Genomic DNA, 16537 nt, shown 5'->3' with positions numbered 1-16537 from the left:
TTGGTGGGGGGTGGGGGAGGTGGTCAAGCCTGAAGTAAATAGTAGATATTAATTTATGCATTGTGATTATAAAGGTATTTCTGAGTTCAACTTCAAAACTTCAAAAGAAAATTAACCAGGCAGCAGCATGTGGATGAGAAGGAAAGAGACTGACAACATTGTCAGAAAGCTAAGTTCTTATTACCGTAACAGGAAGTCACTTGAAAACGTCTAGCATTGATAAATCAAGAAAGAGCAGTAAAAACATATACATCTCCTGGGTCAAAGGCGGAAACATAAATGATCGCACAGCTTTTGTAGATGAATGGTTGTAGAAACAAGCAGGCTACTTTGGGTTCCATATTTGAAGTAGTCAAGGCATCTTTAGATATTTTAGATATTTGATTGGTGTTCTGGTTTGGCCCATGTTTGGAGATTCTGTCTGGTCTGGCCAATCTCTTCTCCCAGTGCAGTCTTCTTGCTGCTAAGTATGCCATGGTTGAATAGTAATACCCAGGGAGGCTGTGCAGCCTAAACTTCCCTCTAATTGGGGAAATGGGTTTTCATCTTTGATTAGCATCAGAAAATTACTCTTTTAGTCAACTAACAGGCAGGAGGAAGCCCTGTTACTATAGTGCACCAGAGAATGCCGGTTGGGCAGAACAGAAGCAGTTGACTACAGAACATAAGGCTCTCCGATTGGAGAAAGACTGAAAGCTTGGGGTAGGAGAGAGAATGGGGAGGTGGCGGGAGACGGGGAAAAGACGTGGGAAGAGGGAGGGAGCATTAAATATCTCTGTCAACTATTTTCTCTCCCTCACTAGCTCCTTCAGGTTTACTCCCTTACACCCTTGGTGGTTCTGGACCCAATTACAAATGTGTTGTGGGGGGAGTGGGGGAAGGTTTCTCCCTGCCCACAAGCAATTCTCTGTGACACCAGCTGGATGTCCTCCAATTCAACTCCGTTCTGACACTCTCTACCAGGAGATAGTATCAGATTCCACAGATTCCACAGGTTAAAAGTTCAGTCCTGGGGACACCTGTGTGGCTCAGCCGGTTAAGTGGTTAAGCGTCTAACTTCAGCTCAGGTCATGATTTCATAGTTCGTGGGTTGGAGCCCTGCACTGTGGGCTCTCTGTTGTCAGCGCACAGCCCGCTTCAGATCCTCTGTCCCTTTCTCTCTGCCCCTCCCTTGCTCTCTCTCTCTCTCAAAAATAAATAAGCATTAAAAAAAAAAAAAAGAATAGAAAACTAATCTTTAAAAAAAATTTTTTTTGACGTTTATTCATTTTTGAGAGATAGAGAAAAAGCATGAGCAGGGATGGGGCAGAGAGAGGGAGACACAGCATCTGTAGTAGGCTCCAGGCTCTGAGCTGTCAGCACAGAGCCCGACGTGGGGCTCGAACTCACAAACTGTGAGATCATGACCTGAGCCAAAGTCGGATGCTCAACCGACTGAGCCACCCAGGTGCCCCGAAAACTAATCTTAAAAAAAAAAAAAAAAATTCAGTCCTGCAAGACTGCTACCCAACCCCCACTTCAGGTGCCAGTTGCCAGCCCAGATTATCACCAGTGCTTCCAACTGACTGGCTACACATTCGAAGTTCCAATGGCCCCCTTTCTGGGTTGTATTAATTTGCTAGAGCACCTCATAGAACTCACAGAAACACTTAACTGTAAGAACAAACTGCTGGTTACCAGAGGGGAGATGGGTGGGTGGGGGGGGGGGATGAGTGAAGTAGGTGAAGGGGATTAAGAGCACACTGGGGTGCCTCAGTGGCTCAGTCAGTGGTCATGATCTTGAAGTCCATGAATGCAAGCCCCGCCATTGGGCTCTACACTGACAGCTCAGAGCCTGGAGCCTGCTTCGGGTTCTGTGTCTCCCTCTCTCTCTGCCCCTCCCCCACTCTCACTCTGTCTCCTTCAAAAATAAACAAACATTAAAAAAATTTTTAAAAATCACACTTAACAGTGATGAGCACTGAGCAACGTAGAGAATTGTCAAATCACTATATTGTACACCTGAAATGAATATAACGTTGTATGTTTACTCTACTGGAAAAAAAAAAAAACTCACAACAATATCTTACGTACTAGGTTACTGGTTTATTATAAAAGGATATTACTGGGGCGCCTGGGTGGCTCAGTCGGTTAAACGGCCGACTTCAGCTCAGGTCATGATCTCGCGGTCCGTGAGTTTGAGACCCGCGTCGGGCTCTGTGCTGACAGCTCGGAGCCTGGAGCCTGTTTCAGATTCTGTGTCTCCCTCTCTCTGACCCTCCCCCGTTCATGCTCTGTCTCTCTCTGTCTCAAAAATAAATAAACGTTAAAAAAAAATTTAAAAAAAAAAGGATATTACTCGGGAACAGCTAGACGGAAGAGATGCATAGGGCAAGTAATGGGGAAAGGATGCGGTTTTCATGCCCTCTCCCAGCATGTGGCTCTCCCCTAACGTCCATGAGAAGTTCTCTGAACCTTATTCTGTTTTTTAATAGAAGCTTCATTACATAGGCATGACTGATTTAAATCATCGACCATTGGTGGTTGAACTCAATCTCCAGCCCCTCTCCCAGAGGGGGAGGTGTGGGTGGAACTCGGTCTAACCCTCCACATTGTTGGTTCCCTCATCCTTAGGTGTGATCCCAAAGTAACCTCATTAACATAACAAGACATCACTTAGGAAATTCCAAGTGTTTTAGGAACACTGTGCCAGAAATGGACAAAGGCTGTATATATATATATATATATATATATATATATATATATATATATATATATATATTTCTTTTTAAAAATTTTTTTTTACAATTATAAAATCTTATTTATTTATTTAATTCTTTTTAACTTAATTTTATTTTTTTTTAATTTACATCCAAATTAGTTAGCATATAGTGCAACAATGATTTCAGGAGTAGATTCCTTAATGCCCCTTGCCCATTTAGCCCATCCCCCCTCCCACAAACCCTCCAGTAACCCTCTGTTTGTTCTCCATATTTATGAGTCTCTTATGTTTTGTCCCCCTCCCTATTTTTATATTATTTTTGTTTCCCTTCCCTTATGTTCATCTGTTTTGTCTCTTAAAGTCCTCATATGAGTGAAGTCATATGATTTTTGTCTTTCTCTGACTGGCTAATTTCACTTAGCATAATACCCTTCAGTTCCATCCACGTAATTGCAAATGGCAAGATTTCATTCTTTTTGATTGCCGAGTAATACTCCATTGTATGTATATACCACATCTTCCTTATCCATTCATCCATCGATGGACATTTGGGCTCTTTCCGTACTTTGGCTATTGTTGATAGTGCTACTATAAACATTGGGGTGCATGTACCCTTTCAAAACAGGACACCTGTATCTCGCGGATAAATGCCTAGTAGTGCAATTGCTGGGTCTAGGGTAGTTCTATTTTTAGCTTTTTGAGGAACCTGCATACTGTTTTCCAGAGTGGCTGCACCAGCTTGCATTCTCATTTAAAAAAAAAATTTTTTTTTTGGTATGGGCATTTAAAAAATTTTTTTTTAAATATGAAATTTATTGTCAAATTGGTTTCCATATAACATCCAATGCTCATTCCAACAGGTGCTCTCCTCAATACCTATCCCATTTAAAAAATTTTTTAATGCTTATTTATTTTTTTAATGTTTATTTATTTATTTTTGAGAGAGAGAAACAGAGCACGAGCAGGGGAGGAGCAGAGAGCGAGGGAGACACAGAATCTGAAACAGGCTCCAGGCTGTCAGCACAGATCCCGACGACGGGCTCAAACCCACAAACTGTGAGATCATGACCTGAGCCAAAGGCAGACGCTCAACCGACTGAGCCACCCAGGCGCCCCTTTAATGCTTACTTATTTTGAGAGAGAGACAGAAAGAGCACAAGGCGGGGAGGGGCAGAAAGCAAGGGAGACACAGAGTTGGAAGCAGGCTCCAGGCTCTGACCTGTCAGCGCAGAGCCCAACACGGGCTCAAACTCATGAACGGCGAGATTACGACCTGAGCTGAAGTCAGATGCTTAGCACCCGTATATATATTTCTTATTATAAATCACAGTATCACAACCCTTCAATCCCCTGGTAGCCACTGCCTTCTTTCCTCAGACTCTTTTGAAAAGAATCTCTCTTTGGCTCCGCTTCCTGCCCTCCAGTCCATCCATCAGGCCACTGCAGTCTGACTTCTTTACTGTTAACTCCCTAAGAGCCTTATTTAGATCACCGGTAACCTGCTATATTCAGTGGACCTCCACGTGGCAGAGTTGGTCTGCATTAAGCCCCTATTCCCTTGGCTTCCTTTGGCTTTCTTTCTCCTACTTCTCTGACTCATTATTCCGGTTATTTTCTTCTCCTTTGTTTCCCCCGCCCCGCATATTTTCATTTAATTTATTTATCTAACAGCATTTATCTAACAACATAGCACTAGTTACGTACCATTCACTGTGCCGGATGCGGATGAACACACAGACCGGGCTCTCAAAGGCTTTATAGTTTACAACTGGGGAGAAGCAGTGTAACAAGTTAGTGGACATTAGGATACACACTCGAGTGCAGGCTGCCGTGGGATGCCAGGGAGGGCGTGGTCTAATTTGTTAGGCCAGTGGTCAGGTTAAGAGGGATCAGGAAAGTCTTCTGCCTGGACCACTCTTCCCCCACTTGCCCAGAGCTATACCTAATCTCTCAGTGCTCATCTATAAAATAATGTGGCAGTCATGGAGGTGTGTTCCTCAAATGTCTTTTCAAGAGAATCTGCTTTGAGGAGTGCCGTTGCTCACAGCCTCCAGCTGTTGCCTTTAGATCTGATATGGTGTGTATACTGAGGCACACTTCTGGGCACTGCCAACCAGTTGACTGAGTATGGTGGCAGTACTAGAGCCCAGCCAGTACTGGCCAGTGTGGGATTCTCCTGGTCAGTATTTACTCAAAGATCCCCAATTGGCTTGGCTGCTGTCCTGCAGTTTAAGGAGCTTACTCTCAACTCCTCCTTCCTTCTCTCTCTTCTTTTGGAGGCATCAGACCTGCATTATCACCTACTCCTACGCTTTCCCCTTTATCCTCTAATGGTATTTTCCCCAGGGAATCACTTGCATGTCTAATTCTGTTTTGGCATTTGAACCTAACACAGGGATATGACAGGGCCTGCCTTACAGTGCTGTTGGGAGAACAGAGTTAATGTATGTGAAATGCCTAGAACAGGACCTGTTACACAGCAAGTGTTATGCTATTATTGTTGTTAGCTATTATTATTGTATTATCCTTTAGATCTCAACTTCTATTTTACTCTCTCTAGAAACCTTCTCAGATCTCCCCAGAGTGCTCCAACAGCATCCTGTCCTTACTTCTATTCCGTTGCTTTGTTTTCTTGTTGGCCTTCACACTTGGACAGTGAATTCAATGAATAATAGAACCTTGTTGTGTCTATTGTTGTGTATCAGTGCCTAACATTGTGTCTGACTCATAGGAGATGTTAACTTGATGTCTGCTGAATGAAAATGTTAATTCAGCTGAGTACTAACAGATGAGTGTTATTTGCCAAGTGGATGATGTCTGGGAAAGAAGCAATTGTTGAGAGAATTGTGTACTGTGGTGTGAAAGGCCTGTACTGTGTGGGGTACTGAAAGCTGCTTGTTATGAGTAAAGAGTAAGGTATAAGAGAGATGTGGTAAAAAAGAAGGCTAAGGAGTAGGTCAAGGGCCAGAGCACCGGGAAGGCCTGAATGCCAAGCCAAGGAGTCTGAATTACGTCGACCCAACCTTATGCAGGCATTGGGGTGCAGGCCTTATGATGTCCTAATGGACTCACCCATCTTTGATGGTGTTTTATGTCTTTATGAAACATGTGTTAGTTCACCAAACACTAAATTGTTCCAAAATGGTGGCTGTTTCTCTAGAACTACATGAAGAAATGTAGGCATAATCATTTCAACAATGCATCTGATTGGTCTTTATTTACAAGCTGCTTTGGCTGCACAGTTGGGTCTCTTAACTGATCTCTTTAACTTCATCACAGTCCATTTAAATATACCTTCCACTCCCATTGTGAGACAGATCTCTCTAAAACTAAATCTGCTAATCTTACTCCTCTATTTAATACCTTCCAATAATAGCACACTCTGGATACCTATAAGACAACATCCAGATTCCTTAGTGTGACCCACAAGGAACCCCATAGTCTGAGCCTTCACTACCTCTGTATGTTCTGTACTGCATGGTGCTGAACTGCTATAGGTATTAGGAAGTTATGCTGCTCACCACTTCATTTATGTACACACTGTTGCTGCCTAGAATGTTCTTTCATCTGGGTCTACTTTTTGAATGCTTAGCTATCTTATAGGCAGTAGTTACAACATCACTGCATCTCTGAAGCCATTTCTAACTTTGTGGGCAGTGGTTTGCAGCCTCATTAGACTATGTGTATATGGTATGGCACCCCCCACAATGCATTGCACTTGTTTGGTTCCCTCCAGTTCCCTCTCTAGACTGTGGTTCCTTGAGTGTTACTGAAGATGAGTCCCCAGCACCTGGGGCAATGCCTAGCACAAAGCATATACTCAATAGATAACTGGTTAAAGGAAAAAGGACAGAATAAAATAAAAGCTCTTCTCTTTCTTTTGAAGGGGAAGGAGATCCCCTCACCATGTGGCTGTACCTGGCAGCCCTCGTGGGCCTGTACTACCTCCTGCGCTGGTATCGAGAGAGGCAGGTGGTGAGTGACCTCCGAGACAAGTACGTCTTCATCACGGGCTGTGACTCGGGCTTCGGGAACCTGCTGGCCAGGCAGCTGGACCTGCGAGGCTTGAGGGTGCTGGCCGCGTGTCTGACGGAGAAGGGGGCAGAGCAGCTGAGAGACCAGACATCAGACAGGCTAGAGACGGTGATCCTGGATGTCACCAAGACAGAGAGCATCTCTGCGGCCACCGAGTGGGTGAAGGAGCGTGTGGGAGACAGAGGTATAGAGAAGTATTTTCTTCTTTCATTTACTTAGGCATCAAGATGTTAAAAGTTTTCTCTCTCTGTATAAGATCTCAAAAGCAGGGTTTAAAAGGCTGACTTTTCCATTTGAAGGACAGTCGTGATCTTATGTGGTGTTTCATTTCCTTAACAACGTTTACCTTGAAAAATGAGCCCAGTAGATTTGAAGCTGTTATCTCACCTTGCCAATGGAATATTTAAAACCACAATTCTTTGTGTTTGAAGAATTTTCAAGGTATTCTTAAGAAATTGAGTCTTCTCCCCTTGGCTACCATTTAAAATATAATCATTCCTTCAGTCAGCCTTACATGTGAAAATTGACTTGGAAATTGATTTCAATATATTATTTCCTGTTTGAGGGTATACTCCAGGCAGAGCTAGGAATTATACATAGTTACAGCCTCTGCGCTTTGCACAGCACTTTATTTCTGTTGTATGGTTATTGGAGTGTGAGCTCCTTGAGGGCCCCTCTTACCCATTATTGTATTTCCAGTTTCTGACATATTCCCAGGTACCTGTTAAGGACTCAACAAATGTTGAATAGATCTCATTTACTCATAGTTTTATTTGTTACTTTGGTGCCCTTGATATTAAAATCATCACTTGTTCCTTACACCTGAATTTCAAACTACTTGCTGGACTGCTCATCTGGAATTTCTGCTGGTGCCTCAAACTCACCAAACCTAAAGGAAGACTCTTTACCTTATCTTTTCCTCACCAAATCTGGTTGTTGTTGTTGTTGTTTTGTTTTGTTTGTTTCAGTCTTTCTCTCTGTGCACTGTCACTATTCCTGCAGTTACACACACTTGTTCCCTCAGAGCCTTTTTCCTTCCTTATACTTTCAACATTTTTTTAACGTTTATTTATTTTTGGGACAGAGAGAGACAGAGCATGAACGGGGGAGGGGCAGAGAGAGAGGGAGACACAGAATCGGAAACAGGCTCCAGGCTCTGAGCCATCAGCGCAGAGCCTGACGCGGGGCTCGAACTCCCGGACCGCGAGATCGTGACCTGGCTGAAGTCGGACGCTTAACCGACTGCGCCACCCAGGCGCCCCTACTTTCAACATTTTAATATCCCCATGTTCTAAATGAATCTCTTGTAAATAGCATATAGCTACGTGTAAAAAAAATGCAGGTTTTTTTTTTTTTTTTTTTTTTTTGTTTTTTTTTTTTACCTAGGCCATTTCACTCATCTACACTTACTTAATTGTTCATATGTTTGGATTTATTTCTATGACATTCTTTTTATGCTTTTTATATGTCCCATTTTTTTCTTGCTTCTTTTCCCACTTTTGAATTGATTGAATTTTTATTCCACCTTTTCCATTACTAAGTTGAAAGTAATATATTCTGTTTCTTAAATTTTTTTTAATGTTTATTCATTTTTGAAAGAGAGAGCACAAGCAGGGGTGGGGTGGAGAGAGAGGGGGACACAGAATCCAAAACAGGCTCCAGACTCCGAACTGTCAGCACAGAGCCGACTTGGGGCTCGAACCCATGAACCGCGAGATCATGACCTGAGCCGAAGTCGGACGCTTAACTGACTGAGCCACCCAGGTGCCCCAAAAGTAATATATTCTGTTTCGTTAGTGGTTTCTGTAGGAATTTTAACTGCATATTTAATCATTCAAGTGTAAAATTAACATCTTTGCCTTCTTCTGATGAATCCAAGGCTCTCAGAACACTTGAACTCCATCCCCTGCCCCGCTCCCCCACATGATGGCATTGCTGTTATATATTTTATTTCTTTTATTTTTTTTTTTGGCCCTACAATATATAATGTTTGTTTAGATTTATTTCCTGTTTACCATTTTGTTTGCTCATCATTCTTTTTAGAATCTTCCATATAAAATTACTTTCCTCTAGGGGCCCCTGGCTGGCTCAGTCAGTGGAGTGACTGACTCTTGATCTGGGGGTTTTGAGTTCAAGCCCCACACTGGATAGAGATATTACTTAAAAATATAATCTTAAAAAAATAAAATAAAACTACTTCCCTCCAGACTGAATATATTCTTTAGAATTTAGAAAGTGTTGTGGATAAAATCTGTTTTTTTTTTTAAGTTTATTTATTTTTTTTGAGAGAGAGAGAGAGAGAAAGCATGAGTTGGGAGGGGCAGAGAGAGAGGGAGAGAGAATCCCAAGCAGGCTCTACGCTGTCAGCACACTTGGGGCTCATTCTTACGAATTGTGAGATTATGATCTGAGCCAAAGTTGGATGCTTAACCCACTGAGCTAACCAGGTGTCCCTGTTTTTATTTTCTTCCTTTTTTTACATTTCTATTTTATTTATTTATTTATTTATTTATTTATTTATTTATTTATTTATTTTAGGTAATCTCTATACCCAAGGCAGGACTTGAACTCACAACTCTGAGATCAAGAGTTGCATGCTCTACAGACTGAGCCAACCATGCACCCTTCTTTTTTCACATTTCTTAAAGTGTCTTTATTTTGCCCTTATTCCGGAAAGATATTTTTGCTAGATAAGCATTTCTAAGTTTACAGTTATTTTTCTCTCAGCATATTGAAGATATCGTTTCATTGTCTTCTGGCTTCTGTTGTTGCTGTTGTCAGTTGTCAGCCTAATTGTTACCTTTTGTAAATAATCTTGTCTTTTATTTCTGACTATTTAAGGATATTCTATTTCTTTGATTTTTTTTAAACATTGGAAACATTTTATTTTAATTTTTTTTAAGTTTATTTATTTTTTTAGTAATCTCTACACCCAACCTGGGGCTCAAACTCAAGACTCTGATATCAGGAATTGCATGCTCTGGGGGCACGTGGGTGGCTCAGTCAGTTAAGCATCAACTTTGGCTCAGGTCATGATCTCACAGTTTGTGGGTTCAAGTCCCTCATCAGGCTCTGTGCCAACAGCTCAGAGCCTGGAGCCTTCTTTGAATTCTGTGTCTCCCTCTTTGTCTCCCACTTGTGTTCTCTCTCTCTCTCTCAAAAATAAATAAACATTAAAAAAAAAAAAAAAAGATTTGAATGCTCTTCTGACAGAGCCTGTCAGGCATCCCTCTTTCTTTGATCTTACTAAAGCTTTATTTTGGCTATATAGATGTGAATTTCTTTATTTATACTGCTTGGGACTTGTTTGGCTTCTTGAATCTATGGGTTAGTGTCTTTCAACAATTTTGGAAAATTCTCAGCCACTATTACTTCAGATATTGCCCTTGTTCCATTTCCCCTCTTTTTTCTTTTCTGACAGATACGTGTTAGAAGTTTCTTACTTTGAGGCACCTGGCTGGCTCAGTTGAGCCTCTTGATTTCTGCTTGGGTCATGATCCCAGAGACATAGGATCCAGCCCCACATTGGGCTCCTCTCCTGGCTTGCTCTCTCTCTGGAAAAAAAAAAAAAAAAGAAGTTCTTACTGTGTTCTTATGTCTCTTTTCTTTCACATTTTCCATCTCTTTTTTTTTGCTTTGTGCTGCATTCTGCATAGTTTCCTTTTTCTACATTCCAGCTTATACTTTCTGTTTTCTGCCATGTCTATCTGCTATTAAATCTGTCTACTAAATTATAGTTTGTTAAGATTTTTATTTCTGGAAGTTCTTTTTGGTTCTTTTCCAGATCTGCTTGATCAGTTTTATGATACCTTTATTAATCATTTTAATCTTTCTTTTATTTTAAAATTATATTTAATATACATATTTATTTATTTTAAAAGTTTATTTATTTATTTTGAGAGAGAGAGAGAGAGAGTACAAGCAGGGGAGGGGCAGAGAGAGGGAGAGAGAATCCCAAGCAAGCTCCACGCTGTGAGTCAGGAGCCCACCATGGGGCTCAGTCTCATAAACCATGAGATCATGACCTGAGCTGAAACCAAGAGTCACACATTTAACTGACTGAGCACCCCAGGTGCCCCTTATATTTAGCATACATATTTTATATTATATGTCTTATAATTCTGGTATCTAATGTCTTTGTGAGTCTTTTTCTGCTGTCTATTCATTTTGCTGGCTCTTGCATATAATGCTTTGTTTCTTTGTGTATTTTTGATTTGTGACGGTGAACTGCAATTTTTCTTAGTAGCTCTCTGGTGATTCCCTGTAGTCTGATATGAAGATTCCTCCAGAGAGGATCCATGTTTCCTTCTATCAGGTGTCAGCCTAATTCTATCAGGTGTCAGGCACGCTCAGAAGCCATGACCATCTTGAATTGAATCTTGGCTTGATGTTTTGGACTACCCAGGTAGTGGGAATTTGGCTGCAAACTCTCATGAGGGGTGGCTTGTGGTTACGATTCTTCAGTGTTGATTCTTGCCCCCCTCTCCACAACACCAAAGTTCAAGACAGACAGGTTTTTTAATTTAAAGTTTATTTATTTATTTTGATAGAGAGTGAGTGGGGGGGGGAGAGAGAGAGAGAGAGAGAGAGAGAGAGAGAGAGAGAGAGAGAGAGAGAATCCCAGGCAGGCTTTGCACTTTCAGCACAGAGCTTGATGTGGGGTTTGAACTTCCAAACCATGAGATCATGACCTGAGCTAAAACCAAGAGTCGGGTGCTCAACCAACTAAGCCACCCAGGTGCCCCAAGACAGTTTTACTTTCAGTCCCTGGAAGGACTTTCTGTCTCAATCTGATACTGATAGCATAACCATTAAAAGTCCCAGTTTAACGAAGAAAGTGTTTTTTATTAGGATTCCTACCTTAGGTGGGCCCTGGACCTCATATCTTATTGTGTATGTTTTTTGAGACCATACTGAAATTCACATTTACACTGGTTGGCAAATACCCTCGAATCAAAAGTGGGCATCGATATTCTATTTACTCTTTCTGGATTCCTGCCTTTTCTTAGCTTTTGGCCTGACCCATTTTACTTTCTTGTTAACTGATGTATTTCAGAACATTAAAAAATATATTTTATTTAACGTTTTTTGTTGTTGTCAGCAGGAAGATTGATCAAGGTAAATAGTTCTGTCAATTTTGTCTGAAACTGAATTCCTGCTTTGACTTCGTTTTAGGACTCTGGGGCCTGGTCAACAACGCAGGCATTTTTCACCCACTTTGCTGCACTGAGTGGCTGAAGATAGAGACCTACGTGGATGTCCTCAAAGTGAACCTCATTGGTTTGATGGAGGTGACCTTGAGCATGCTTCCCTTGGTGAGGAAAGCACAGGGGAGGATTGTTAATGTCTCCAGCATTCTGGGAAGAGTTGCTTTCTTTGGAGGAGTTTACTGTAGCTCCAAGTATGGTGTAGAAGCCTTTTCGGATGTTCTGAGGTAATGTTCTCTTTTTCTTTCTTTCTTTTCTTTTTCCTGAGATAATGTTCTTAAGTTAAAACAAAAGCAACTGTTGAGCACCTTAAATATGTCTTAGGCATTGTGATTATTGCTTTTACCTACATTATCTTATTTCATTACTCCCAAAATCTTGATTTGTAGATACTATTACTAATCTGGCTTATCTAGGAAACTGAGGCTCAGATTCAAGTCTCTTCCCTAAAGTTCACCTGCTGCAACCAGCACTTGGCAGAACTGTGTTTTGACCCTAGGTCTTTGTGTCCTGCCACCACATCATAGTTTAATTCTCGAGATTTTTCTTTAATAAAATTTCATTTCTTTTTTTTTTTAACATTTATTTATTTTTTTGGGACAGAGAGAGACAGCATGAACGGGGGAGGGGCAGAGAGAGAGAGGGAGACACAGAATCAGAAACAGGGTCCAGGCTCTGAGCCATCAGCCCAGAGCCCGACGCGGGGCTCGAACTCACGGACCGTGAGATCGTGACCTGGCTGAAGTCGGATGCTTAACCGACTGCGCCACCTAGGCGCCCCAATAAAATTTCATTTCTTAAAAAAAAATTTTTTTTGTGTTTATTTATTTTTGAGAGAGAGAGAGACAGAGTGTGATCCAGGGAGGGGCAGAGAGAGAGGGAGACACAGAATCTGAAGCAGGCTCCAGGCTCCAAGCTGTCAGCACAGAGCCCGATATGGGGCCTGAACCCACAAACCGTGAGATCATGACCTGAGCTGAAGTTGGACGCTTAACCGACTGAGCCACCCAGGCACCTCAATAAAATTTCATTTCTGAAGAGAAGATAACTGTCTTCTTTCCCCCCCAAAGTGAAAACTGTCATTGTTTCTCCACGGTGACTCTCTTTTTCTCCGGGTGCTCATCTGCTTTACTCTGTATATCTTTCCTTTATCTAAGAACTTCTTCTCTTAGAACTTCAGTTTGCCACGACCCCTAATGGCCCTGCCTCTACCTCCTGTCTCTTTTTCATGCATTGTTTCAGCCTTAGTCCCTCTCTATCAGCTGGTTCCTTTTTATATTCCCTGTACATTTTAGTTCCTAAGAGAGAGGACTCTGTTAGCTGTGTTCATTTTCTGTGTGTGCCAGGTGACCTATTACATGACATTTTCGTGCACTTATGTGTCAGGCACTGTTGTAAGTACTTTATATCTAATAAGTCATTTATCTTCTTTGAAATCCAATGAGGAAGGTATTATTGTTATTATTATTATTATTATTAAAAATTTTTTTTTAACATTTATTCATTTTTGAGAGACAGAGAGAGACAGAGTATGAGCAGGGAAGGGGCAGAGAGAGAGGGAGACACAGAATCTGAAGCAGGCTCCAGGCTCTGAGCTGTCAGCAGAGAGCCCGATGCGGGGCTCGAACTCACAAACTGTGAGATCATGACCTGAGCCGAAGTCGGACGCTCAACCAACTGAGCCACCCAGGCGCCCCAAGGAAGGTATTATTTTTATCCTTATTGTATGTATGAGGAAGCTGAGGCACAGAGGTTAATAATTTCCCGTGGTCATAACATAGGTAGTAATAGGCAGAGCCACTCTCCAGTCCTAAGTGGGCTTTCCTCTCATCAAGTACCCTCCCTGGTCCAGTCAGCTGTGGACATGATGGTGTAATCATGTGGCACAAAATATTGCTGCACAGGGCGCCTGGGTGGCTTGGTCGGTTAAGCATCCTGCTTTTGATCTTGGCTCGGGTCATGATCTCACAGCTCATGGGATTGAGCCCCACATAGGTCTCTGCACTGACAATGCAGAGCCTGCTTGGGATTCTCTCTCTCCCTCTCTCTCTGCCCTTCCCCTGCTCTCTATCTTTCAAAATAAATTAATTAAAAAAAATATTGCTGCTCAGATTCCCCTTTGTCGGGGCTAACTTTAGAACAGTTTCACACGTGGAAATGAGCATGTGTGAGAGAGAGGGAGACACAGAATCTGAAGCAGGCTCTAGGCTCTGAGCCATCAGCACAGAGCCCAACTCAGGACTCGAACTCACTAACTGCGAGATCATGACCTGAGCCGAAGTCAGACACTTAACTAACTAAGCCACCCAGGCGCCCCTATTTTTTTTTTTTAATGTTTATTTATTTTTAAAAGAAAGAGAGTGTGAGTGGGGGAGGAACAGAAAGAGAGAGAGGGAGACACAGAATCTGAAGCAGTCTCCAGGCTTTGAACTTGGGACCAGTAAGATCATGACCTAGGCCAAAGTCAGATGCTCAACTGACTGAGCCACCCAGGCACCCCAGCTGTGAATATTTTAGGCACCATGTATTAGATTTCTATGGCTGCTGTGAATTTTGTTTAGAATTCTGTTTTTTTTTTTTAATGTTTATTTATTTTTGAGACAGAGAGAGACAGCACAAGCATGGGAGGGGCAGAGAGAGAGGGAGGCATGGAATCCGAAGCAGGCTCCAGGTTCTGAGCCATCAGCATGGAGTCTGATGTGGGGCTCGAACTCACGGACCACAAGATCATGACTCAAGCCGAAGTCAGACACTTAACCGACTGAGCCACCCAGTCACCCCAGAATTCTATTTTTTTAAGTATTCTCCACACCCCACATAGGGCTCAAACTCACAACACCAAGATCAAGAGTCTCACACTCTATTGACTGAAGCAGCCAGGTACCCCATGACTGCTGTAATTTACAGTGTCTGAAAACAACACATATTTATTCCCTCACAGTTCTGGAGGCCAAAATCTGAAATCAGTATTACTGGACCAAAATCAAGTTGTTGACAAGGCCAGCCTCCTTCTGAAGGCTCTAGGGGAGAATCTGTTCCTTGCTTCTTGCACTTCTGCTGGCTCTCTGCATTCCTTGGCTTGTGACTGCATCACTCCAATCTCTGCCTCCATGGTCATGTTACCTTCTCTTTCTCTGTTGGCCTTCAAATCTACCTCTGCCTGTCTTATAAGGGTAATTGTGATTGCACTTAGTGCACACCCAGATTATCCAGCATAGTCTCCCTATCTCAAGATCCTTAACTTAATCTCAACCACAAAGTCTTTGCCACACAGGGTAACATTTATAGATTCCAGGGATTAGAACCTGATACTTTTGGGGGCTGTTATGTAGTCTACCACATGCCATGACTGGTAGATATCTCTTATAATATACATATTGTATTATCTGCCTAGGAAGGGAATAGGGAAATAACTGAGGAAGTTACGTGAGTTGTTACCATGTGATGAGCACTTTGCCTGGCTTCCAGTTTAACTGACATTTTGTTTATCTCCATGGGGCTGCTGCCTGCTGATATACCACCACTCACAACTGGTTTCTCAAACTCCTTGACTCATTCCCAGACCAAGAACAAAGACCTGTCCATCCAATATTCAAATCATGAATTCCTTTAGAAAATTCCAGCATGCCTTAATTGTGCTAAGGCTGAACAGGGAAAGGAAGTTTTGTCCCACATATAGTTGGAGTTTTAAAGGGAATGTAGATGTTGTGGTGTGATGGGAATCACAGTGAGGAAGCTACAAGGGGAAGTGAAATTTTAGGGTGGCTTGCATAGCCCTCCCTCTTTCCCAGCACACACAGGTACCTGGAGAATCTTTCTCACATGGAAGGTTTTAGATTTTGCTTTGATAAGGTAGGCTCTTCCATTAGAATAGTGGTTTTTAACCTTTAGGATGCCTCAGAGCCACCTGGCAGGCTTATTCAAACACATTCACCCCCAGATTTTCTGACCTAATAAATCTGGACTGGAGCCCAGTAATTTGCATTTCTAACAGGCTCCCAAGACGCTGATGTTGCCATTTATCTGGGGTGCACAATTTGAGAACCACTCTCTGCTTTAGAGGGTCATGATGCTTTGTGTTCTATATTCTTATGGACCATTATTTCAAAGATTTCTCCTTGACATAGCTTGGGCTTCATCTGCTCCAGCGAGGCTACTTGAACCTCTAGATTAGGGAACACCCCTTATCACTGTCTGCTGAACACCTAGAGTATACCTCTCCTGTGGCGCACAATGCCATCCTACTTCTGGTGAAGGCAGTGCTTAGCACAGTGCCTGCTACATAGTCAGCCCCTGATCAATATTTTGGAACTGTTTGTTGAACTAACATGAATATTCTGGAATGACCAATGACTTGCAATTTTAATGCCCATATCATATTCTGTTAATGTTCTCTTGGAGTCTTAGAACATATGGTCATTTTTCAGAGGCCCATGCTTTTGTGAGTACAATTCCTATTACCTGCTACTCCTCTCTTCCCCTTTCTTTACTTGGAAATCTCCTCTTTATCCTTCAAGGCTCACCTGAAACATTCTTCCTCATTGAAGCCTTCCCTGACTCCATCAGAAAATCTGTGTACCTCCTGCTCTCTGCT

General features: G+C 42.2%; 1 protein-coding gene across 3 annotated transcripts in view; it reads left to right on the top strand.

Annotated features, from left to right (window-relative positions):
- The window catches only part of HSD17B6 (hydroxysteroid 17-beta dehydrogenase 6), a 48814-nt gene that overhangs the window by 28060 nt on the left and 4217 nt on the right, over positions 1 to 16537 (top strand). For all 3 annotated transcript variants that reach the window (XM_025926340.2, XM_086713047.1, XM_086713046.1), the window contains exons 2-3: positions 6588 to 6920; positions 11912 to 12170. In XM_025926340.2, the coding sequence (XP_025782125.1) occupies positions 6608 to 6920; positions 11912 to 12170 (572 nt within the window). In that variant the 5' untranslated portion in view covers positions 6588 to 6607. The remainder of the gene's footprint in view (positions 1 to 6587; positions 6921 to 11911; positions 12171 to 16537) is intronic.

Source organism: Puma concolor, chromosome B4, assembly GCF_028749965.1.
Source record: "Puma concolor isolate L17-30 chromosome B4, mPumCon1.1.hap2, whole genome shotgun sequence".
Taxonomy (NCBI): domain Eukaryota; kingdom Metazoa; phylum Chordata; class Mammalia; order Carnivora; family Felidae; genus Puma; species Puma concolor.
This window is presented reverse-complemented; position numbering and strand designations above follow the sequence as displayed.